Source organism: Danio rerio, chromosome 15, assembly GCF_052040795.2.
Source record: "Danio rerio strain M-AB ecotype USA chromosome 15, GRCz13ab, whole genome shotgun sequence".
Classification (NCBI taxonomy): Eukaryota; Metazoa; Chordata; class Actinopteri; order Cypriniformes; family Danionidae; genus Danio; species Danio rerio.
Genome location: NC_141035.1, coordinates 18513912 through 18539298, shown reverse-complemented (window position 1 = coordinate 18539298; position 25387 = coordinate 18513912). Strand labels below are relative to the sequence as shown.

The following is a 25387-nucleotide window of genomic DNA, read 5'->3' as shown; positions in this document are numbered from 1 at the left end:
TTGCTCACTTGTTTAAATTAAAAAGTCATTTTACTGGGTTCAATGCTGTAACAGCTATTTTTGGATGAGTTCTTTCAAAAACAAACAAATGTAGGTTGTATTATTAAAGTCGGGAATATCTAGATCGGACACACCACCGGCCCGAAGTGCGGTATGCACATTAATATAGCAGCATTTTTTATGACACTGTATAACATTAATTTATATTTTTACAGTACTGTTGGGTTGGGTTTAGGGTTGGGGTGGGAGAAGGCGTTAAAAATGCAATAAATGGGAAATTTAATAGATAATATTTTTACAAAGTCTTTGATGTTAGTCTAGGGTAAAAAGGAATAACATTTAAAGGTATGGTTATTTTACAATGCGATGGTGTAAGCAAAAGACACGGACAGCGGAAATGCCAACAAAAATGATGTACAAAAGTGAAAGCCATAATAATGCCCAAATATATATACAAAAAATAAATATTTACAACAATAAAAATAATATAATAAAGTAGCAAGTTCAAACAAAGTATCAAACAAAAATAAGTTCCACTAAGGAGTAAGGGATGGTAGTGAAGCCAAACAAAAGAAAGAAAACTCATGAATGACCCCTTACCTCGCTAGAAACATATGCCAATAAACGAAAAGTTCTTTAGCGCCGTATTCTTCCCTATACTCAACTGTATAATGGATAAAAACCAGGTACTTGGTGTCTTTAACAATAAATTTTCTATGTGTTTGCATAATGGAAACCATACAACATCTCCCCTTTCCACCTTACTCTAAGAAAAGAGTGAACTTAATGTGGTATAGCTCAGTATTGATGGGAAAGAGCTGGGCCAAAAACAAAGAAACAAATCCAACAAAATAAAAATGTACAAAAATCACGTTCTTCAAGTGCGCAAAAGTAATGCAAAATAATTTTACCCCAACGAAAGTTAAACAAAAACGAGATCAAAAGAAAAATGCGCTCTTCTCTCCGCTCTTCCTGACGTCCTTTTTATGTGACCGCACCACATCGCCCAATGATGATGGACCAGTTTCCTGACCAATCAGCTGTCATGACGGCGGACTTAACAGAAATGACAGGCACAGAGAGAGAGAACGGGAGGCAAAAATACAACCAATATATGGCTACGGCCATAACGATATAAATAATTCTCGTTACTTCCGATCGCAGCCGCATCTAATCGAGCAACAACCCTTTAAGGCAAGTAATTTCACACAACGGCCATCTTTGTAACGCCTCTCAGGCAGTATGCTTGGAAATTTTATTTGAATGGGGAAAATTCTCAAAACTGCTTGCCAAGCTTACAATAAAAATTCATATTAGGAATCCTTGATGAAATTAAACAACAACTTTGTCTTTAGTTTTATTTCTAAACATTAGAATCAAACAAAATCTGCCCACGTCTCACATCTGGAGCTAAGCCCCTCCCCCGGAGAATCATCAGTCTATAGCCATCAATGATTGGCACCTGTACTAGAAGGCGGGGCTTCATTCACTATATTGACTGTTACACTTTTCCCTATTCATAACTGTACGGGCGACATGTTTTGTGTATTCTATAGTCTTTGTAGAAGTTCACCTAAAAGAAAATTGGCTTTTAATTTCCTCACCCTCATGAAAATTAACAACTCCTTTTGTTCAATTTCTAATTAAACCTTTATGCATAAAATTTAAATATGTGGAGTACAACCTTAGGAACTACTTAATAAGGTCCTAATAAATCAATCTCCATCCCGACCCTACCATCAAGTTCCACTTTTTAAAAAAAATGTATTTTCACCATTCCTTTCAAACATCTTCTGCAGGCCTTCAATTCAGAGACGGACAACTTCAAGCTGATGTACGGAGGTCACCAGTACCACGCCAGCTGTGCCAACTTCTGGATTAACTGTGTGGAGCCCAAACCGCCAGGTCTCATCCTGCCCGACCTGCTCTAGAACCCATCTGCTGTCTAAAGGAGGGTCATGGGAGTCAGTTCAAAAATCTTTAGTCACTTTTCTCGCTGTTCGAATAGTACAGCTCTTGCCACTTGAATTTAGGACACAACTGTCTGGATCTGCCATTGTCTGGAAGAAGATCAGATCAATGATGTACTACTGATTAATACTTTATTTAAAGGTTGTAAATGTCTCTTTGTCTCTGGCTTTTTTTCTGATTCTGTCATGTACTATAGTGTCTGGTTGGTTGATTCTTCGCTGTTGAGTAAACACTGCAGAGGGATTCTCCATGTTATGAATATCAGATTTGTCAAAAAAAATTGAAACAAAAAAGGTAAAACATTCGAAAGTATCAGATTGATGCGAAGCTTAAGAGAGAAGTGTTTAGACATTGGTGTTTTTTATGAACTGTTTTCTGTTGTTATGCTGGAACTCAAGTTACTTCAGTGGTGGGTCTGGAAGTGTTTTTTGAATGCTTGTGATTTTTTTTCTGAGACTCTTTATGAAGCATATAAAGTCTGGAAGCTGTGATATTTAGTATTCTGTATTGAGATGACTCTGTTGAAGGACTTTGTTGTGTGGCGCTTTGAAAGGAATTCAAAATCTGAGGATGTAAGAAATGCAAAGTGAAGCCTTTTCCATTTCCATCTTTTCGATGAGGCACAAATAATTACTTGTCGAGGATACAAAAAAAATAAAACTGTTTTGCTCACTTAAGCTCATTGTCTGAGTTTTACTGAAGACTTAAAAGTAATAGTTTAGCCAAAAATGACATTTCTGTGATCAGTTACTTACCCTCATGCCAATTAAAAAAAATGAAAAATGTCCATCCAATAACAGGTTTTTAAAAGTCCCATTTAAGTATCGTTTACCCTAGTTTTTTTTTTTTTTTTTTTACATGTCATTTTAGAATAAAAAAATCATTGTCCAGACCGGCATTATTGTGTTTCAGAAAAACTAGCTCTGTCTAAAGCCCATATGTGACCTTTCACACTCACTGGGGATGTGTGCTTATTTTGCTGGTATCCATAGTTGTCATCTACCAGTTGCTTAATGATCTTATGAGAGGGGTTAACGAATCAGGGAATGGCACGATATGTTTGAGAAGATGGATCAGAGAGTGATTTTGGAAAGCTGAATCTCTCTATGTAGGTGTCCAGGAGGCATTCGAGACAGATGCCCAAGCATCCTTAGCTGACTTCTCTCAGTGTGGAGGAGCAGCGGCTCTACTTTGAGTTCCTCCCGGGTGACAGAGCTCCACACCCTATGTATAAGGGTGTGCCCTGCCACCCTGTGAAGGAAACTCATTTTGGCTGCTTGTATCCAAGATCATGCCCTTTTGGTCATAATCCAAAGCTCATGACCGTAGGTGAGAGTAGGAACGTAGATTGACCAGTAAATTGAGAGCTTTGCCTTTGGCTTAGCTTCTTTACCACAACGGACTGGCACATCAACCATATTACTGCTGCCACTGCACCGATCCCCTTGTCAATCTCGTGTTTCATCCTTTGCTCACTCATGAACAAAACTGCAAGATGCTTGAACTCCACCTTTTCTCCAACTTGGAGATGGCAACCTACCTTTTTCCAGTGGAGCACCATGGCCTCGAACTTGAAGGTGCTGATTCTCATCCCAGCCACATCACCTTTGGCAGCAAACTGCCCCAGTGCATGCTGAAGGTCCATGTTCGATGAAGCCAACAGAACAATATTGTCTGCGAATAGCAGAGATGAGATCCTGTGGTCCCTAAACCAGACCCCCTCCAGCCCACGGCTGCGCTTTGAATTTCTGTCCATAAAAATTATGAACAGAATTGGTGACAAAGGGCAGCCCTGCCAGAGTCCAACATGCACTAGAAACAAGTTTGACTTATTGCTGGAATTGCGAACCAAACACCTGCTCTGCTCATACAGAGACGAGACAGCCCTTAACAGAGCACCCTCCACAGAATGCCACGAGGGACACGGTCGAATGCCTTCTCCAAGTCCACAAAACACATGTGGACTGGTTGGGTATACTCCCTTGAACTCTCAAGCCCCCTGGTGAGGGTATAGAGCTGGTCTCTTGCGTAATTTAGTATAATTTGCTTATTCCCCCATGACAGTTGGGTTTAGGGGTTGGGTTTGGTGCCATGCCTTCTTTAAATAATTTCACATTTTCATATGACAGAACTCGTACAAATTTGTACCAATTAGCCAGTAAATTAACAAAACGTAAAATAATTAAATTTCAAAATGCTCCATTTTTGTTTGTCGAAGGTACTGAAGTTGTGTGGACAAAATTTGTGTTTTTGTTTTTGTTTGTGATTTTGTGTTTTTGTTTGTTTAGAATGACATGAAGGTGAGTAGATGACAAACTTTTCCATTTGATGTGAACCCAAGTGTTTTCATCTGTCATTTCTGAGCATTTTCTACTTAAATGATCCTCTGGGTCCTTTTATGTCTGTATTTCTGATTATACTTGAATCCAGTAAGTGCAAATGAAACATTTGATTGATGGTATACTTGATGCAAATGGGAAAGTTTGTGTCCCAGATTTGAGCAATTGCTCTGTGTGTCTTCATCGGTTTGGTCTCTGTATCAGGGCCAGATAGTGACAGCACTTTCCTCACACTGACTCAGCGCTAATAGCTGCCATTCACAGCAGTATTACCCTGGCAACAGTTTCCAGGGATACAAGACTTTGAGTTTGTGTGACTGTCAAAAGGCAAGATCCAGTCCCTGTCATTACATACAGAACATGAGGAGCGACTCAGGTCACGCAATCGGTTATTTTAGACCTGCTGATTTTTCACATCAAACAACTGTTGAATTTTTAAAGGACTTCAAATGTGTTGCATGGGTCCAATTATACTGACAGGCTGTTGGCTACAAAATGGCTTGTGTTCTGTTCTTGTCTCTATACACACGTGACTAATAACCTTTATCCACCTTGCCATCGCTAAACAACAGGGATAAGTTTTACAGAGACTTTCAGCTTCATGTTAATCCTAATGTTGTACAGTGCACTGGAAGGTTTAATACACAAGTCAAAAGAAACATGTGGTAATTCTAAAAAAAATAATAATAATAATAATAATATATATATATATATATATATATATATATATATATATATATATATATATATATATATATATATTTTTTTTTTTTTTTTTTTTTTTTTTTGAGAATTACCACGTTTCTTTTGACTTGTGTATTAAACCTTCCAGTATATATATATATATATATATATATATATATATATATATATATATATATATATATATATATATATATATCGAGGGTTTATGCATTCCAAACACTAAATGTTGTTTTGCATCATCTTTTAACATGCTACAGTTAGTTCAGAATACAGCTGTGAGTGTTCTTGGGTTTATAAAATGATTTTTTTCATACAAATTTGATTTTCTCTACAGTGACTACCTATTAAGGTTATACCTGCCAACACTCTCGTTTTTCTGGGGAGTCTCCCATATTTCAGTCTTATCTCCCGCCAACCTCCCATTTTGGCATTTCTCCTGTCCTGCTCAAAACTTCCATAATTCCCATAATTCCTATAATAATTTGGTATAGTATCTGATTGCCTGAAACATTTACATTTTACATTTACATTTAGTCATTTAGCAGACGCTTTTATCCAAAGCGACTTACAAAGAGGACAAGGAAGCAATTTACACAACTAAGAGCAACAATGAATAAGTGCTATAGGCAAGTTTCAGGTCTGTAAAGTCTAAGAAGGGAAGTATTAGTAGTTTTTTTTTTTTTTTTGGGTACAGTTAGTGTGATATCCAGAGAGGCAATTGCAGATTAGTAAGTGAAGTGGAGACTAAATAGTTGAGTTTTTAGTCGTTTCTTGAAAGTAGCGAGTGACTCTGCTGTTCTGATGCAGTTAGGGAGTTTATTCCACCAACTGGGCAGATTGAGCGTGAGTGTTCGCGAAAGTGATTTCTTCCCTCTTTGGGATGGAACCACGAGGCGACGTTCATTCACAGAACGCAAGTTTCTGGAGGGCACATAGATCTGCAGAAGTGAGAGCAGATAAGAAGGAGCTAGGCCAGAAGTCGCTTTGTAGGCAAACATCAGAGCTTTGAATTTGATGCGAGCAGCAACTGGCAGCCAGTGCAAACGGACTAGCAGCGGAGTGACATGTGCTCGTTTAGGTTCATTAAAGACCACTCGTGCTGCTGCATTCTGGAGCAGTTGAAGAAGCTTGATAGAGTTAGCTGGAAGCCCAGCTAGTAGAGAGTTGCAGTAATCCAGTTTGGAGAGAACAAGAGCTTGAACAAGGAGTTGAGCTGCATGTTCAAATAAGAAGGGTCGGATCTTTCTGATGTTATAGAGTGCGAATCTCCACGATCGAGCAGTTCTGAAACCCGTTGTTCTGACACTTTTTTTTCTACCTCCATTCAAAAAGTAGGAAGCACATTTTGATGACTCAATATGCCACCCATCAGATACATTTTATTGTACGAAGTAGTATGGTACGAAGCTGTAATATTACCCAAACCCACCTAATCCCTGACCTAACCACAACCTCAGAACCATTCAAATACAGTGTTGGTAGCATAATCTGATGGGCAGGATAAAATGTCAGGACACCGGTCACTTACTAACACCACAAAAACCGCCACAATCCCACATTGACGCCACCAACTAGTTCTAGGCATCTAATACTCACAAAATTGTTTGCTGGGATGTTGGCAGGTATGATTAAGTTCTGTACTGACTACTGAATCCTTAAAACCGTAAGAAAAATTAGAAACTCAAAATGTTTTATTTTCTACCTAACCAGGCTTTTATTACACAACAGTATAATGATAGCACTTTCTAGCACATTCTGCCTTGTTTAAAACCACTGAACTTCACATTGCTCTTATTTGTAAAGTACAAAATAGCTATTTCTTTGAAACTGCTTTAACACTATGCACGTGTTGTGAAAAACAATGTAACCCCAAACTTTAATTGAACAGAATTTAAAATTATTGTTCTGTATTGGCACCAATGGTCCCATAAACCTTAAACCTTTGGATAAATTTCATTCAACAAAATAGTTTTTCTATTGCAGGGCTGTCCAAACTCAGTCCTGGAGGGCCGATGTCCCTCCTGGCAGAGAATGACGTAAGATGTTGATTTTTAGGGGCGAAGAGTCTTCAACACACCTCCCTGGAAGTTTCTAGTATACCTAGAAAGAGCTTGATTAGCTGGTTCAGATGTGTTTAAGTGAACTTGTAAGAGGAGCATGTGGTATGATTGATCACAGCTGGCCTCTCATTCGTAATTAGCAATATTCTAATCAGATTGATTTAAGCCTAAATTAAATAGACAGATGCCCCCCTCTGCTTTACCTTCGTTTTTGAAAGAATCCCCCCTTCCACCCTATCTTCTTTTCTTACTTTACCAGAGGGAGCGCTTGAGACCTACCTGATCTCAGACCCCTTTATATGTCTTATATGCTCAATTATCTCTGAGCTAATGGTTCTTTCTCGGGACAGTATGCCAAACCTGCTTATAGCGTTAAGCAATATCTGTGAACTCTAAAGTGTGATCTTTTGAATTGGGTTGGAACTAAGATATGCAGGACACTGGCCCTCCTGGACTGAGTTTGGAAGGTTCTGTTCTATTGCATCACTCTTTTGTAAACCAAGAACCATTTATTTCTAATGTGAAGAACGTACTGTTTTTAAATTCAAAAGGTTCCATGGGCGTTAAGGTTCTCCATAGAACTATTGATGCCAAGACGGAACCTTTATTTTTAAGTGTAAGGGTGCTTTCACATCTGTAGTTCGCTACATTTGGTCTGGACCAAGGGTAATAAATGATACATTGTTGCATCTTCTGCTGTCTTTGGGTCGTTTTCACACCACACTGCTGGCTTTGGTCCGAACGAGTTGAAACGAACCAAAATGCAGTCATCTGACAAAATCCACATCTCTCATTGGCCAGATGTTGTTGAACATATTTCCTAAACTGCTTATTGATTGGTCAGAATTCATGTGCGGGAAAATGCCAATGAACTCCCGCAGGTAAACAAAACCTTTTACTCTGGAGGGACGACTGCGCTGGCTGATTGTATCCCTGCTTTAGACAAACTATACATTACGAAACTGAAGCGCGGCCGCGGCTGGAAAACAGTGTTTAATGCATCGCTTGTCACTTCAGGAGGAGACGTGAATTAATTTAGCTAAACTGCGACATGGTCATCTTGCAAAAATATTACCAACGATTCATCAGGTAATGTTTTCCCCTCTCTCTATCTCTGTTAGTAAAGGGCTGTCAACAAATATTTTTCCTCCATATCCCATAATGCACAGCGCATCGGCCTACGGCAGCTGAGTTAGTCCAAAGCGCACAATACTTTTTTTGGGTTGGACCTGTTTTAGTACGGATCATATTCTCACCACAAACGAACCACTCCAGGGTTCGTTTGAAAGCGTACCGAGACCACCTCTTTAAGCAGGTCTCGGTACGGTTATTTGGTCCGCTTTTGGTGAGCACTCGAGTGCAATTGCTGCATTCTCACCTGCCCAAACGAACCGTACCAAAAGGGGAAACAAACTCTAGTGCGATTCAATCGAACTAAATAAGGGTTCGATCTAAATAAGAGAACTTTTGTAGAAGAGAAATGGTCTGTGTCATACTTACTTCCTGGAGGGCCGCAGCTCTGCACAGTTTAGTTCCAATTTTAATTAAACTGATCAAACTAATTGAGTACTTTAGGCTTGTTTGATATCTACAGTTGAAGTCAGAATTATTAGACCCTTTTGAATTAGTTTTTTTGTTTAAATATTTCCCAAATGATGTTTAACAAAGCAAGGACATTTTCACCGTATGTCTGATAATATTTTTTCTTCAGGAGAAAGTTGTATTTGTTTTATTTTGATTAGAATAAAAGTAGTTATTAATTTTTTAACACTATTTTAAGGACAAAATTATTAGCCCCTTTTAAGCTAATTTTGTTTTCAATAGTCTACAGAACAAACCATCATTTAACAATAACTTGCCTAATTACCCTAACCTGCCTAGTTAACCAAATTAACCCTGTAAACCTTTAAAGGTCACTTTAAGCTGTATAGAAATGTCTTGAAAAATATTTAGTAAAATATTATTTACTGTCATCATGGCAAAGATAAAATAAATGAGTTATTAGGAATAAGTTATTAAAACTATTATGTTTAGAAATGTGTTGAAAAAATCTCTCCTTTTCAACAGAAAATGGGGAAAAAAACAGGGGGGCTAAAAATTCTGACTTCAACTGTACATATAGGTGTGTTGAAGCAGGGCTGGAACTAAACTCTGCAGGGCTGCAGCCCTCTAGCAATTGAGTTTTTAATAGTCTATAGCAGGGGGTGTTCAAACTCGGTCTTGAAGGGCAGGTGTCCTGCAAATTTTGGTTCTAACCTCAATTAAACTCACCTGAACCACCTTTTCAAGCTCTATCCAGGTATAAAGCTGAAGTCACAGGTAGGTAGTTGAGCTTGCGAAATTCTTTAGTACAGCACTGCTAAAAGGGGCGGGATTAAACAAGATAATTAGACATGTAAAAAAGTAAGCAATTGGTAAATATTTTACATTTCTGTACAGAGAGGTCATGTTTTGATCCTTGATTGGTCTCAAGCAGTCAAGTGATGAAATTTCTCAGGTTGGAGTTCACCAAGCTTAAACTCTGCAACACAGCGAACTGCGAAACTTGTCGTACGAGCTTGCATTGCCTGTCTGATGCATTCACATTCATATGAATGGAAGTCTATGGGGAGAAAAGTCTAGTGAGACCTCAGCTTAATAGAAACTTCCAGAAAGGTGTGTTGAAGGAAGTTGGAGCTAAACTGTGCAGTACACCGACCCTCCAGGACTGAGTTTGGACATCCCTGGTCTTTAGATTGTCATGGAACCATAGATATTATTTATTAGCATGTCAACTGCTAAGCTGCCTACACTATTATTGGATATACAATGGATATTTTGAATATGTTGAATAGTACATGGTTAATCTGTGTGTAGATTTGCTGTACTAAAAAAACAAAGAAAAGAAGTAGTCGTTCACAGAAAGAAACACAAGAAATGCATGAAAATATTTCACCTTTTATTCATTTTCACACACTAATTAAATATGAACTCTTTTACATGAATTTAGTTATTTTTAATACAAATTAGTAAAATCTTTGCTTGGAGTCCTCTGACAGACGTCCTCCGTTTAGAATTACTGCTTCACTGGAGCAAACATTTTAAAACAAAAATCTCCAAAGGGAAAATGAAAAACCCAGTATAATTGCAAATAGACAAAATATAATTCATTGAAAAAAAGCACTTGACCATGACTGCCATATTTATGAATCTGCTTGTGAAACAGCCCGAGGTTTCCAAAATGTTAAATATTAGCACTTTTACAAAATCCCAACGCTACCCTTCAATAAATGTTCTTTTACTGTATGCACAAACAGTACAATAAAAATCTGTTAAACTTGTAGTTTCTTTCTCTTGCGCAACAGTATGCAACTCTTAAACGTCTTTTCTTTTTTCTGCATAAGTTTAAATACATTTTTAAAGAATTGTATAATATAATTTTTTTTATATGCTACCAATGGTTATTATCAGATGGCTGCCTCTGGACAAAGACGACAACCAAACTGAAACAAACATTACCACTGCCAACTCTCAAACAAGGACAGAACTCCTGATCCTCAGCTCCCTGCTTGCTTCCCGAAGTGCTCCTAAAACCATTATCATCATCAGCAAGACTTATTTCAGCATTCACTCCGGAATCCAGACTCTTCCCTCCTAATAATTGACATCTTGCTTCATTCTCTGGCAGGAGGGTCACTTGGATGTACAGAAAGAGGCAGGAAGACGTAAGCGTCAAAGATCAGACCAGTCCTCCACAAATGAACCAGGCCCTGTTCACAAGCCCCAGTAAGGTGCCAAGTTCCTGCGGTCCCTCTCATACACGTCGGGAATGACTCCGTATGGCGTCTGGATCATTTTCACAGAGTTCCTGCCAAACAGTTTCCTCTCGTACTCAATCAGTTGTCGCCAGAACCCACCATTAGGGCGGATGACAGGTCGACGGGCTTTGACCCAGGCGTGGGCCTCAGCCAAGGAAACTCTGTGGTACTTCATGAGGTAGGCCAAACAGAGCGAGGCAGAGCGGCTCACACCGGCTGCACAGTGCACCAGCACAGCTCCCCGCTTGCGGCCCACACTGTGGATCTTATCCGCTACACTGTCGAAATAAAGCGAGATCGGGGAGTGAGGCATGTCAGCGAGCGGCACTTTTACATACTCCATGTGGGGCCAGTTGAAGTTGGGCAGCTCGATGGTGGCGTTCACCACGCAGGTAATCCCTTTGGACAGGAGGAGGCTTCGATTGGACGCCACATTTCCCCGTCCCAGAAACAGAGAGGGAGTGATTTGGGCGATGCCTCCTAGTAGGCTGGTGGCTTCAGGCAGCAGGCGGGGGATGGTGGTGGGCACCACTGAACTGCGGTGGTGGTGATGGTGGTGGTGGTTATGATGCTGGTGATGGTGGTCTTGGTGGTGGAAGAAGCCCTGACTTCGGGAACCCATAGAGGAGCGGAGGCAGGAGACGGAGAAGTAGAAACCTTGAGGTGGCGCCAGGGTGTCTTTCAGTTCTCCTCGGTCATCTCAAAGGGAATGATGATATCATGCACAGCATTGGGTGTACCTAAAACAGACCAAGAGAAAGAAATATATCAGTTGGCTTGGAATAACAAGCTCCTTTGAATAGCTGCAAAATGTTAACATCAGGGATTTTCTCCCAGGCCATGTCCACACTCATATTCTGCGCAAATCGAGATGGAAATTCTAGGCAACGAAAAATTGTCATTTTGAAAACGCTCTTCAAAGTTGATCAATTTGAATACGCCGTTTTTGAGTTGCAGTGTGGACTGTGAAAATGGTGGCGTTCCAAAACAATGATTGATTTGTTGTTTCTGGTCTTATTTCTCTTATATTTGTATATAATTTCCATAAAGGGAAGACTTTTTGTGGACTCATGAGCATTTCAGCATAGCTTGGTACAGTAAATAATTAAAAACATGTGCATAAAAACACACATAGAAGTGTTCAACAGTCTGACTGACACTGAAATAAGAGTTTTTGAGCCTGTTTGGCTTGCATCGAGGGATACTGCATTTTCTGGGTAAAGCCTCATTCATTCTACAAACGACTCGCAGCAGCATAGCAATAAGTGACCGCTCATTTCAAATGAGCAACTTCTGCCAGCTGCTATCTAAGCGAGCAACTGCGATAGTTAACAACCAGGTGGGTGCATCGAGCGTTGCGACAAAGTTGAGAATCCTTTAACTTTATGCAAATAAAGAGCGACTTTCTTGAGCAACAGCCAATAGAAATAGCATTAAAGCTCACGTGATCCTCTTCCAGCTTGCTCAGTGGCCGGTAGTATAGGCTCTTTGCACAGCTAGAATTTTAAAGCCAACGATTTCACGAGGTTGTTTTTACAGCATCGATGTTGTATTGTAATTACAATACATTTAGTTAAATAGACTGAAGCATTCATTCAGTTGTTCAAGCATAAAACGAGATAAAAGATTGTTGTGACGACTAGCACCCATCAGTAGCAACAGGCTAGCTCAGAAATTCTATTGAAAATACTGGGATGAAATAAGCAGTCATATTTTAAAGACCTGGCGGGGGGAAATTGAATATAATGAAGTGCTTCTTGTCCGATCTGAGACCCACTTCATATCCTTTATATCTAACAGGCAGTGAAGATCAGTGAAAGAAATCAGATCATAAACGTGGCAATTTTGTAATGGAAAGACAGTTCTTCGGAAGTCCTTGGACTGTCTGGCAGAAACCTAAAAGTCCGTGTAAATACAGCCCATATAATCCATTCTTTTTTTGTATAGAGTCTGACTAAAGATTTTTAGTCCATAAGTTTAATAGCAATTCTGAAAATCTTGAAAAGTTTTGATTTAAAACTTACAGACAGAATGCCATACCATGTGAATAAACCATTTATCTGATAACACTCTTGAATACAAACTAATAAAAAAAAAAGATACAAAATGTTCTTATCAACACCATAAAACGACAATCTATAGAGAAAATAAAGCCCTTGATGAATTTTTCACAGATCCAATTTGCATAAGTCCCATGAAAGAGACTTGTTTATGTGCACTCCTAGATACAAATATGACTGCACCTGAATAATTTCCTGATTTCGTACAAACACTGGTCATGACACATTTGGCCATGTGAACAATTCAGCTGAAATGGTGGATGGAGTTGTACAGTAGTTTTGAAGGCTCTCCATTTGGACAATGTCCATTTGGAGATCTGTTCACGCTGCAGATTGCATTTCTTCAGGTTATTTGCAGAATATTTCCTCAGAGCTGTTGTTTTGGCATGTCTCCCAGTTTGTGTATACTCCTGTGTTACTCACGGCAACAACTCGCTGTTGGCCCATTTGAAAAACTTGATGCTTTTCCTCGACATATTGTCGTGACGTTTCAAAGAGCTGGAAAGTAAATAAATGGCATGCAGAAATTACGCAGTTTAAAGAGTCTTATGGCTTGATGCATGCACAGTACATGGACAAAAGTCTTACTGGATGAACAACTTTTGGTAAATAATTGAAAATATAGTGTGGATGCAGTTTTCACATTTATCCAGATCAGTGTAGATGTAGTCTCAAACACAACTAGCCTTAAAGGTTATGTCCACACATGCACATGTATTTTTGCAATCAATTTGTCCTCCATTACAGTTTTTCTCCATTGGTTTGACTCGTTTCTTGAAACAGAAATTACATTCTCAAAATCCTGAGATCATTTGGCAAAACAGTGTGACAGTTTAGCACAACACTATAGCTCACTTGCAAAAGCTCATACATTTCCCAAAACAGTTCACTCATGTGTCAAAACTAAATTTCCTTCTCATTTAAACAGACAGTGGCCCCAAAATGCTTCGTCCCTTTAGCATTGTGTAAGCACTGCAAGTCAAAATGTTTAGATGTTTTGCTATTATGGCACAGGATCACTAAAATATCCCTCTTGTCCACCTTACAATCTTAGGGCGTACTCATACTATGTACAGTTGCCTTGAACCGGGCCAAAGCACGCTTGTCTCGCTTCCCATCTTTCCCAACGGCTCGCACTCACATTACATCGACGCTTACATCATCGATGATATGCTGGTCAGTAAAAAGCGCTCTCGCTCAGCACAGTGAAGATTTCTTTAGTTATGTTGTTTTAGTGGTTTGGGATGCAGTGACACAGTCAAATATTTCGCCAAACAGATCCGCCACTTTTAACGCTCATAAACAGTCATACAGTCCTCGTGCTGCAGAAATTAGGAGGTTTGCTGAAGGCACAGCTGTGGTGCAGTGAGGAGCTTGAGTCTTTAATAAACTACGACAGTTTGCGTTCATTGAATGGTAAGAATGATTAATAAATCCATATGAAACACCCCCTTAAAAGTCACGTCTTGCTTTCAGTTTCGAGCTTAGGCGCGTTTTGCACTCACACTACAAGCGTACTGTACCAAAGCCCAAGTGAACCGCGCTCTGGCACACCTCTTCCAAACGGGCCAGGGCCGGTCAAGTGAACCATGCCTAAGCCCGATTCATCGCACTCACACTTTTCAAACGATCCAGGAAATGGGCCTGGGCACGGTGTGGATAGCATAGTGTGAGTAGGCCTTTGGCCCAGCCCTTCATTGACAATGGTTACTGTACAGTTTTTGTCTAGCTAACAGAATACAATTGTGTATAAAACTAAAAAAAAAAAACTTAAAAAAGATTTTAGGGTAAGAGTAGCCTCCAAGGTATGACGTCACACACTGCACTCATACTGCCAAGGAAATGGTAACTCCTTTTTTAACTGTAATGATCAACCACACACAAAGTTACTTCCATATAACAGAGCAAAAAGAATAAACAGCTGTAATAAATTGTAATCAAATGTTCCAAGGATTTGAACATTTGTACTGTATGGTATTCATGGTATTATGGTCTTGAGTAATTGAACAGACTATTGTGCATGTAATGAAATATAAAATGATATGACGCTGACACATTTTGGAGAGAACAACTATTAGACTGAGAATTACCGATCAGTTTAGATTAACTAGATCTGTTCACTTGGAGATTGTGCGAAATGGTAGCTATCTGTACTTAATCATTTGCAAAGATGTATTTAAACATTTGCAATTTAATGAAATGAATGAGAAATTCAATTCTGTTGTGAATAATTGCCATGTGGTTTGGAGGTTTGTCCATGTTGTTTTGAGAATGTAATTTCTGTTTCAAGAAATGAGCCCAACCAATAGAAAAAAAAATGTAAAAAAAAAAATAAAATAAAATAAAAAATACAAGGTTTAAAAAACTTTGTCCACATGAAAATGCAAAAACACCCTATGAAGTGCTGTCTAGGGCAGTGATTCTCAAAATGGTGGTCAGGACCCCTTTTCAGGGGTTCTTGGTTGTTTCAAATTCATTTGACTATTAGAATGACTTCATTTTATTTATAACCTACAGAAGATACAAATAGTAGTTAATAGTTACAACAAAAAAACAAAATACAATTATTTTAACATTGGATTGCAACCCCTGGGGTCATTACGTTAGATTATAGACACAGCCATAGGTTCAGATGCAGCAGATTGATTTTATGGCACCAGGTTAATCTTTCTAAACACCTTTACAACACTCACGTACATTTAAAGTAAATACAAGCCACAACTGAACATAGAGAATGATCTCCGAGAGGCGTTCACCAAAATTAAATAAAGAATAGACGTAGGCCTATTGGTGTGTGTGTGTGTGTGTGCAAGGTTTATATATTTATAACCCCCTCAGAGGATATTGGGGTTTGTGAGTCACTGGAATTCCTATTCCCCATGGTCTAGAGCACACCACAGCAACAGGTGGCGATATACAACTAACCGTAAACTTAAAAACTGCATCTTCACTCTGACAAGAGTTTAGAAAAAGCTTCAGTTATAGTGATTTGATGCTGCATTTTTGCATCACAAAAATCTGAGATATTGTGTCAAAGGAAGAGATGGAGATGCTTGTTCAGGTCTTCATCTCTTCAAGATTGGATTATTGGGTAATGCTTTCTTTTACAACCCGCAAAGTACCGCGTAACTGCAGTGAAATAACAGTGTACTTTTCTGTACTTATAGTATAAGTTTAAATAACGTATGTGTAGGTATAAGGGAACAAAATGTAATACTTGGGTAATAAGGGGTTAAAAAACAGATATTCAAACGAAAAAGTACCGTGTAAGTATAATGAATTTACGGTGTACTTATCTATAACTTGCAAAGGAACAAATCATAATGTTTGGTTAATAAGGGGTAACAATAAGCGCAAAGTACCGTGTAAGTTTGTTGAATTTACGATGTACTTTTCTTTGAGCATTGTATAAATATAAAGAATTATGCAAGGGTGGTGACAACCTAATGAAGCCTGCAAACACTTGCGTAAGTACATCAATAATAGTACTCTTGGTCAGTGCTTGGGTTTTATTGGTGGTGTTTAATCAATAAAAGGTTTACATGCAAACATTATGGTTTGATCCTTTGCAATTTATAGAAAAGTAAATCAGTGTTTAATTAGAGTAGGAGCTTGACAACAGGTCTGGACTCCCCTGGTTTACATCAAATGCTCTTTCAAAGATATGAAGGTTATTTCAGGGTAATCTAAAACCTTCTGTTTAATAGTTTATAGCTTCCTTTTTCAAACCCAATGTAAGTTTGGCTTTCATCCTACTTTTAATAGATTCTGTTTTATGTTAAAATGAATTTTTATGAATTTATTATAAAGACTTCTCCTAGATAGAGCACAGTGCTAGCAATGCCAAGACTGTGGGTTCAATTGGTAAAATGCATCAGTGTAACAATGTAACTAAAAAATTAAGGCCAAACTGACAACAAAATTCATTCATTCATTTTCTTTTCGGCTTAGTCCTTTTATCAATCTGGGGTCACCACAGCGGAATGAACCGTCAACTTATCCAGCAAGTTTCTATGCAACGGATGTCCTTCCAGCCGCAACCCCTCTATGGGAAACATCCACCCACACTCATACACTATGGACAATTTAGCCTACCCAATTCACCTGCACTGCATGTGTTTGGACTGTGGGGGAAACCGGAGCACCCAGAGGAAACCCATGCGAGTGCAGGGAGAACATGCAAACTCCACACAGAAATGCCAACTGACAAGAAAATGTTAAACATTATTTTTAGAATTATAACATTTACCATATATTTATGTTTCTAATCCGATGACTCATTCTTGAACTATATATAAATGGTGTATCATATAATCATTAAAAAATCATACATATTTGTATTGAAGACATGATTCTAGGGTTTAAACCCTGCTGTAGAGGGTACATAAGATAAAACATTACAGTAAGTATGGCCATTTTATTCAACATTCCTTTTAATATTCATTCATATTTACATTTGTAAATCACTTTCATATCTGACATGATCTCTTTCGCAAGTAGACAATGATAAATACTAGTCTATATGGGGTCTAAAATAATATAGTTAAAAACACAGTTTAGTACAACACTATTACCTGCACTGCATTACAGCCACTAATGTCTGTCTACGCTTTTCACACAGCCACTAAGACATGATTTTTATATAAAATGTGTGCAAACACCAAAATAAGATATTCATTCTTTGTTGAGTTGACCTAAACACACAGATTACAAATGAAATAGTACACTATGACAAAAGTCCTGTCGTCAAACCCAGTTGTAAAAGCAACAACAAATATTTTGACTTCTAGTTGATCATTTGGAAAAGTGGCAGAAGGTAGATTTTTCTGATGAATCATCTGTTAAACTGCATCCCGACCAGTACCAATACTGCAGAAAGTCTATTGGAACCCGCATGGAGCATTGGACCCAAGATTCTCACCGAAATCAGTCAAGTTTGGTGAAGGAAAAATCATGGTTTTGGCTTACATTTAGTATGGGGGCGTGCAAGAGATCTGCAGAGTGGATGTCAACATCAACAGCCTGAGGTATCAAGATATTTGTGCTGCCCATTACATTACAAACCACAGGAGAGGGCAAATTCTTCAGCAGGATAGCGCTGCTCCTCATACTTCAGCCTCCACATCAAAGTTCCTGGAAGCAAAGAAGGTCAAGGTGCTCCAGGATTGGCCAACCCAGTCACCAGATATGAGTATTATTGAGCATGTCTGGGGTAAGATGGAGGAGGCACTGAAGATGAACCAAAATAATCTTGATAAACTCTGTGAGTCCTGCAAAAACACTTTCTTTTCCATTCTAGATTTGAGTCATTGCAGTAATGTATGGATGCTGTGCCCCAAGCTCATGGGAGTCATACACAATATTAACTTTTTTTCCACTGCACCATGACTTTATATTCTATACTGTACATTATTAAGTGACAAGAATTTTGTCTAAGCAAAGACAGACCTTACTGTCCTAAATAAATAATTAAAAATCAAGGCATGATCATATTTTATTTTGGTAAAATAAGCGTAATCTAGAGGCCTTTGACTTTCATATAAGCCACTTTTGATGCCAAATGATCAACTAGAAGTCGAGTTATTTGTTGTACTTAAAACTTGGATAGGCGACAAGACTTTTGTCAGGTGGTGTAGTTGCATCCACATGTGCAAGCCATTGCTGATTGCGAGCCATGTTAGCATGAATTTTTTTGTTCCATAGTCCTTTTGCATGGCAGTTATGAGGATAGAAAGTGTTGACAAAATCTGAGTACAGATGGTCACAAGACATTTGAATTGATATCAGGTGGAAATGGTTCTGCATCTCTGCTGAGCATCTGTTATCAAAAAAATGCATGTTATTAAAAACAAGGCATTCTGTTGGCTTATCTTTATTCACTGTGTGATGGAAAAAGTACTGCACGTCCATATTAAATAGCCCCTACTATAGGGTTTTAAAATGACCTTCCATGCATTGTGTAACATAGCTTAAATCTGAAAGTGTGCCGTGTTTAAAACTATTGATTCATCTATAAAAGAGTCGACTCATAGTGGTTGGAATGAATCGCTGCGGTAACAAATCTTTGGTCATGTCGGCGTGGCGTTGATACAGTACTCAAGCCCCGCCCATTTGTTGCACGCACAGACAGTGTTGTCAGATGTAGCTGACTGATTCCAGCCACAAAAGACATTGGAAAACCGTACAATCTGGCAACACCGCACAGACCTGGAAAATTGAAACCCCCTGGCACCACCCACAAACACTCTAGCAGATCCCGGTTGAATCATGTCACGAAGACGCTGTGCTCTAAACCATGAGGGAAAGTTAGTGTTATTTTCCTTACCCAACCATGTGATGAGGCTGTGAAGAGTCAGCTGTTGAAGTCAATTTTTGCAAAAATACCTCAGCATTATAGCCCCAGCCTTGTGCTGAAACAGTGCTTCAGCAATTTACACGCTTACGACGGGGGTTTCATCAGCTGTTTGTTAAAGGAAGCATCATAAAAGACTATTGATGTAAGGGACTTTGTCAGAGCTTGACAGGAACTTTACAGCACACAGTTCATGGATCAGTTTCTTCCTCCATTTCACAAGTGCATTGCAAATTATGTACTTAATTGTGTTTTGTTACTTGTAACCGCTTGTGCTGTCTTTGACTAACTCTTTATAGTCTTATATCGCTTCTAAATCCACGTTGAAAACTCGATGTGTGCCGCTTTGTTTATGGATTTAAATGTAACGGTGAGCTACCGATCTACTGCAGTTTGTCATTGCTATGGCCACCGTCAGCTGTTCCTACACATGTGCGGCGGTCAAGCTTCAAAATAGTTCAGCTTTTGCCACTGTGTAAGTTAATACTGAATGAGTCACTGTTTTTATTATGGTTAAGAACAGAGCAATATGCTGGTGTTAAACTGCATTGCTTTAATGCACTCCTGCATTGGGCTCACACATATACTCCGCACTCTGACTACTTCAAAATTGATGATAAGCCGTGGTGGGCATTTCTCTCTGTCTCACGCTGAACGCAGTCGACCAATCACAACAGCCTGGTCATCGGACCAATCATCGCAAATTAGCGTTAAGGAGGGATTTGGGAACAAAGGAATCGCTGAATAAATCATATGAAAGTCATTGGGATAATCAGGTAAAAATAAATGGATATTATAAGACAATGAAAGTTTTTTTTTTTTACCTTGCATGCATATCAGCCTGTGTTGGACATCCCCCAAAACCAAAATATGACCCCTTTTTATGTATAATGAGGGCTTTTTAAACTAAGGACCTTTTCATAGTCCAGCAAGGTGTATCAGTGGAGTTGAGGACTGAAGCTTCCTCTCTGATGGTAAACATAACATTAGCATGGCTGAATGCTGGTTTAATGGACTTAATTACTGTATGTACCCAGCAGATGTGGCCCTCTGTCAGACTGGTGTCCCTGGAGCTGTGCATGAGAGTGTGGGGGGCCATACTGAGCAAGTGTTTACTGGAGCCTGGAGGACCCTTATTAATCAATGCAAGAACAAGGCTTGAAACCCGTTATAAAGCGAATACACCATGATTTTCACACAGTATAACAGGCAGTACTGTGCCATAGTGTTAAAAATAAGGTTGTAAAATAGGCTCTGACAATGATTCGGTTGAATTTAGATTTTTCTATAGGTTCAATTTTATTTAATGAAGAAATAAGAAATACAAAAGCCGGGGTTTAATGTGATTTTTGAAAAGCTAAGAGGCGACAGGTCTATAGTAGTTCCACATGTTTACTGCTGAATTATTTACAGCATCTAAAATGATATTATTAATAATAGCTGAGAAACACTGATGTAGATGCAATGGAAAACATATTTGGCATTGGTGCATTAATACTTATGTAAATACTCAACAGCGTTGGACACCACTCAGTTAATCACAGTGAAGGAACGTAACTATGCATTTCAGTGTGTCCATGATGTCTTAAAAAGATTGATCAAAAGTTCATAAATCAATTATGAGAAAATTAAGGCATTAAAAAGTTAAGGTATTAAAAAGTCTTAATCACTTTAATCACATTTCTATGATTAGAACTCAAAGTGGTGATAAGGTCTTAAAATATTCTGCGAAGGTCTTTAAAAAGTCTTAAAAAGGTATTAAAATTACTTTTAGGGTTCCTGCATATACCCTGATTTTATGATTTTCTCTTTATAATAAATGGGTAAAATATATGTCTCTATGGACCACAAAACGAGTCACTAGTGTCTTTTTTTGGTAAAATCATCCTTAAAGTTGCGCAAATTAAGTTCTTAGCTGTTTATATAACTAATAAAAAATTTAGTCATTATTTTTTTGTTAAAATGTCATAATAGAACTGACTAAATATAATGATTTTTGGCTCTTTTTAATATATAATTTTAAAGTATACAATGTAAGAGTCAAACATTATTTTTCCTTCTCTTCGTCAAATGGTTAAGTTTGTTCCTCGCCACTGGTTTGCTTGGTTGGGACTTGTGGCGCTGCACATCGATGGCTCTTCAGTGTTTTCACTTTCAGCAATAAAAATTTAATCACACTTAACTGAACTAAAGTTCAACTCTGAAAACTGGACTGACACAGTTTCAATTTACTAGAACTTCTATCTTAAGCTGCTTTGACACAATCTACATTGTGAAAGTGCTATAGAAATAAACACAAATTTAACTGAATATTGAATAAGACCAGGGTCACATATAATTCACACCATAACAGTTGTTGAGACCTGTTGATTTGAAAGAAAATAAATCCATTTTCTTTCTTAAATTAACTGCAAGCCAACCTGTGTTGAGGGAGCAAGTCCAAGGCTATTCAAATTCTCCAAAGAAAGAGAACTGTCTTTTTCATCACATTATACCAAAACTGAAGGATGATCCAAGGCCATGATCATACCCTTATTCAGGGATCGACAATAAATGATTTAACAGTTTGAAAATGTTTCATTTGGCAAGATTTTTTAAAGCTAATGTTGTTTTCTTTAACCATATGGATAAAAAGCATGCATCCATTTTACATCCCTGCACTATTAACTTCCGAACAATTCCTTTGTATTGTCCTAACACAAATTAAGTTAAATACAGTGTTCAGCGTTTCATCACAAATTGATCTTTTAAGTGTATATTTTTTGCAGGAAGCTATACAATATTATATTTGTGCATATACATTAGATTAGTCATTACTGAAGCCAAATCTGGAGTTTAAATAACAAAATAACTTACAATAACAGTCCAGAAACTAGTACAGCCACATTTATTTGTTATAGAAAAATCTAAATACAAATTTTAAAAAGAGAAAAAATCAAGAAAAGCAACATTTTTTGAAAAAAAAATTTCTTGCAATATTTTGCTTGAATTTAATTGTATTTTCTTTCCATTTTTAAATATGTTTGGTGACTAAAATATTATTTTAATAAATATATCTGTTTAAAAAATCAGTTTTGTTGAAATGCATCAAAATAGATTGCCTATATTCACTGAGAAATGGATAAAAATATTCGTTTTCAAAATGGGGTGTACTCAATTATGCTGAGAACTGTTCCCCCCCCCCCCCCCCTAAAAAAAAAAAAAAAACTCAAGAATTGTATGTATACAGCTAATTATAATTAAGTAGTTTGAACAACCCCACTTTAACAAAGTATACCAGTACTACTAGTACACCCAAAATTCCTAGCATGACTCTAGGGGCCTGAACTAACAAACGTTGAATTGTGTTCCGAATAGAGGCATAGTTTTATGGCTGAAGAAACTCTTTGTGTTGTGAAGATGTCACTAAAGGTTGTGTTCTGGACTCAGTGATGTTCTCAGGTAACAGCCATCAGTTTTGTCCCTCAGACGCCCCTGTGGACTGAAATCTGCGCCCTCTAATTATTCGTGGGTCGGGTCGCTAGCAGGCATGAAAAACAAGCGAATGCAGAGCATCTGTTTTTGCCAGCCACCTTTCATACATCAGCATGTTTTATTGAAGGACAGACGGTCTACTTTCAGCTCGTGTGCTTTTTGGTTTTCACGTCATGCCTGAGGGCTATTGGTTTGATACAGGAGTTCTGACCCTAATTAGCATGCCACAAGTATCAAACCGATCATGTTAAATGAGAATTACTCGTGATGTCTGTGCAAACAGCACCTGTGGTTTTGTAGATCCCCACCCTCCACATGCTACAGTCTGCTTGACTCTGTAGCAGCGTCTCTGTTAAAGCATGCATAATTGATTTCAAACAGTATATGTTTTACAGTATTGATGTGTATTAGTCGCTTTTTTGTTGCTGAACAGCTTGTAGCAAAATGAGATCTTCCCTGACTTCCTTGGTTGCCTATAAAAGCCTGTAGATGAATTTTATATGGAGTACACAGGACTTTTTATCCAGGAGAATCAAACGGATGTGACATTTATGTGTTTACCTGAAAACCTTTTGTTGGAATATTTAATCAATTCCATGCGTGTTCAATAAAAAAGGTCAGGAGAGGATTTTCTTCAATGTCAAACATCTTCGTAATTTATCGGATACAAATGGATAATTCGATTCACAGAATTCTGGTATCCTCAATGCAATGCAAAAGGTACATTCAGGAGGTGCGCAGCAACCTTCATTTCCTGACTTCAATTTTTATAGGCAGCTGATATTAACAGGTGGAGTTTAGTGGAATTCATCACTTATCAATCATTCTCCAGTCCTCTATTGGCCGCACCCATACATGCATCCTCTTTTTCTACTAATTCAAATTCTGTGCTCACAGGACGTTTCGCTGCAGAGCTCAAGTTAATTTTAGACAATCAGGCCTTTGCATTACTATCAGCTTCATCTACTTCTGCAAAAATGCTTCATCAGTATGCAAAACATATCACACTCGAGAAGAAGTTTGATTAATGTATATCACCTTAAGCAATACAAATACAATTGTTTAATAAAAAGAAAAAGAGACAAAAATAATTATAAATTCCCTTTTCCACAATACTTTCTACTATCCTACATGAAGCAACTGCTTTTGCATGTTCAAGAAAATGTCGAAAGAGCTTTTTTTTATTTAGTCCTGTCATGTAAATAGATGCATTACCATTAGCCTTCAAATTGCACCAATTAAAACTGAAATTGGAATTTCTGCCTAATGGAAAAGTACATTTAACAAAAACTCTCATATATTGCAAGATGAAGGGGTTTTCAGACAATCTAAAAAACAGAACTGAATATATATTTTTTACAAATCTATCTGACATATGTAATACTCACATAGTTACAACAGATTTTGTTATGCTTTTATTGCTGTCATATTTCTTGTGTGTTATATCAGTTATTCCAAAATAAAAGTGTGCAGCTGCTCTCAGTATTGTGAATGGCACCTGCAGTAGGGATGCAATGATTAACTGGTTTCACTAATAACCACGCTTTTATTTGTCATGGTAATTTATCGTAAAAACTTCTCAACACCGTGTTTCTGCATAGAACAAAACTGCTGCAACTAAACAACGTTATGCCAACTGTGCAGTAGTTTAAAGTTTCAAGCTTGTACACAGAGGCTGAATTAACATCATTAACCATGGCTGAGGGTATTAACTAAAGGCCATAAGGCCCTTTTAGGTGTTTTCTTTTTGAGGTAGGTAAGAAGGCTCAAAGCTTCAAATGTTTCAGAAAGCAAAATAAAATAACTGAAGCTCTTTGTACTTCAGTTTCAAAATATTTGTTATGTTTTTTTTTTTTTTCCTTTGATGGATATATTTTGTACTACTTGTTGCTGTTGTCAATTGTTTTTATTTTTTAGGATAATATATTTTTTTTATTTTAGTTATTTTAATGGTAAATGTTGTTTGTTCCCTGTTTTGTAGTGTAAAATTTTGCAACGTTTATTCATTCATTCATTTTCAACTGCTTTTTCAGGGCTGGGTCGTGGGGGCAGCAGTCTTAGGAGAGAAACCCAGACTTCCCTCTCCCCAGACACTTCCTCCAGCTCCTCCCGGAGGATCTCGAGGGGTCCCCAGGCTAATCAAGAGACATAGTCCCTCCATTATGTCCTGGGCCTTCCCCGAGGCCTCCTCCCAGTGGGATATGCTTAGATACCCCTAGGTAGGCGTCCAGTAGGCATCCTAAACAGATGCCCGAGCCACCTCAGCTGACTTCTCTCAATGTTGAGGAGCAGTGGCTCTGCTCAGAGCTCCTTCCGGGCGACAGAGCTCCTCACCCTATCTATAAGGGTGCGCCCTGCCACCCTGCGAAGGAAACTCATTTTTATCCGCTTGTATCCAAGATCTTGTTCTTTCGGTCATGAATTAAAGCTCATGACTATAGGTGAGAGTAGGAACGTAGATTGAGTGGTAAATCGAGAGCTTTGCCTTTCTGCTAGGCTTTTTCTTTACCACAATGGACCTTTACATTGATCACCTTACTGCTGCTGCTGTAGCAATCCACATGTCAATCTCATGTTCCATCCTTTCCTCACTCATGAACAAAACCCCAAGATACTTGACCTGGGGTAA

At 38.2% G+C, this 25387-nt stretch overlaps 2 protein-coding genes and 1 long non-coding RNA gene across 21 annotated transcripts in view; 1 reads left to right on the top strand and 2 right to left on the bottom strand.

Moving 5' to 3' along the window:
* Positions 1 to 2648, top strand: part of synrg (synergin, gamma) — a 96286-nt gene extending 93638 nt beyond the window's left edge. For all 16 annotated transcript variants that reach the window (XM_087283828.1, XM_087283827.1, XM_087283826.1 and 13 more), the window contains one exon: positions 1800 to 2648. In XM_087283828.1, the coding sequence (XP_087139954.1) occupies positions 1800 to 1931 (132 nt within the window). In that variant the 3' untranslated portion in view covers positions 1932 to 2648. The remainder of the gene's footprint in view (positions 1 to 1799) is intronic.
* LOC137487733 (uncharacterized) overlaps positions 1 to 25387 on the bottom strand; it is a 753637-nt gene that overhangs the window by 164804 nt on the left and 563446 nt on the right. The window lies entirely within an intron of this gene.
* Positions 10172 to 25387, bottom strand: part of dusp14 (dual specificity phosphatase 14) — a 52861-nt gene continuing 37645 nt past the window's right edge. For 2 of the 4 annotated variants that reach the window (XM_087282813.1, XM_087282814.1), the window contains one exon: positions 10172 to 11612. In XM_087282813.1, the coding sequence (XP_087138939.1) occupies positions 10829 to 11494 (666 nt within the window). In that variant the 5' untranslated portion in view covers positions 11495 to 11612 and the 3' untranslated portion in view covers positions 10172 to 10828. 4 annotated transcript variants of the gene reach the window in all.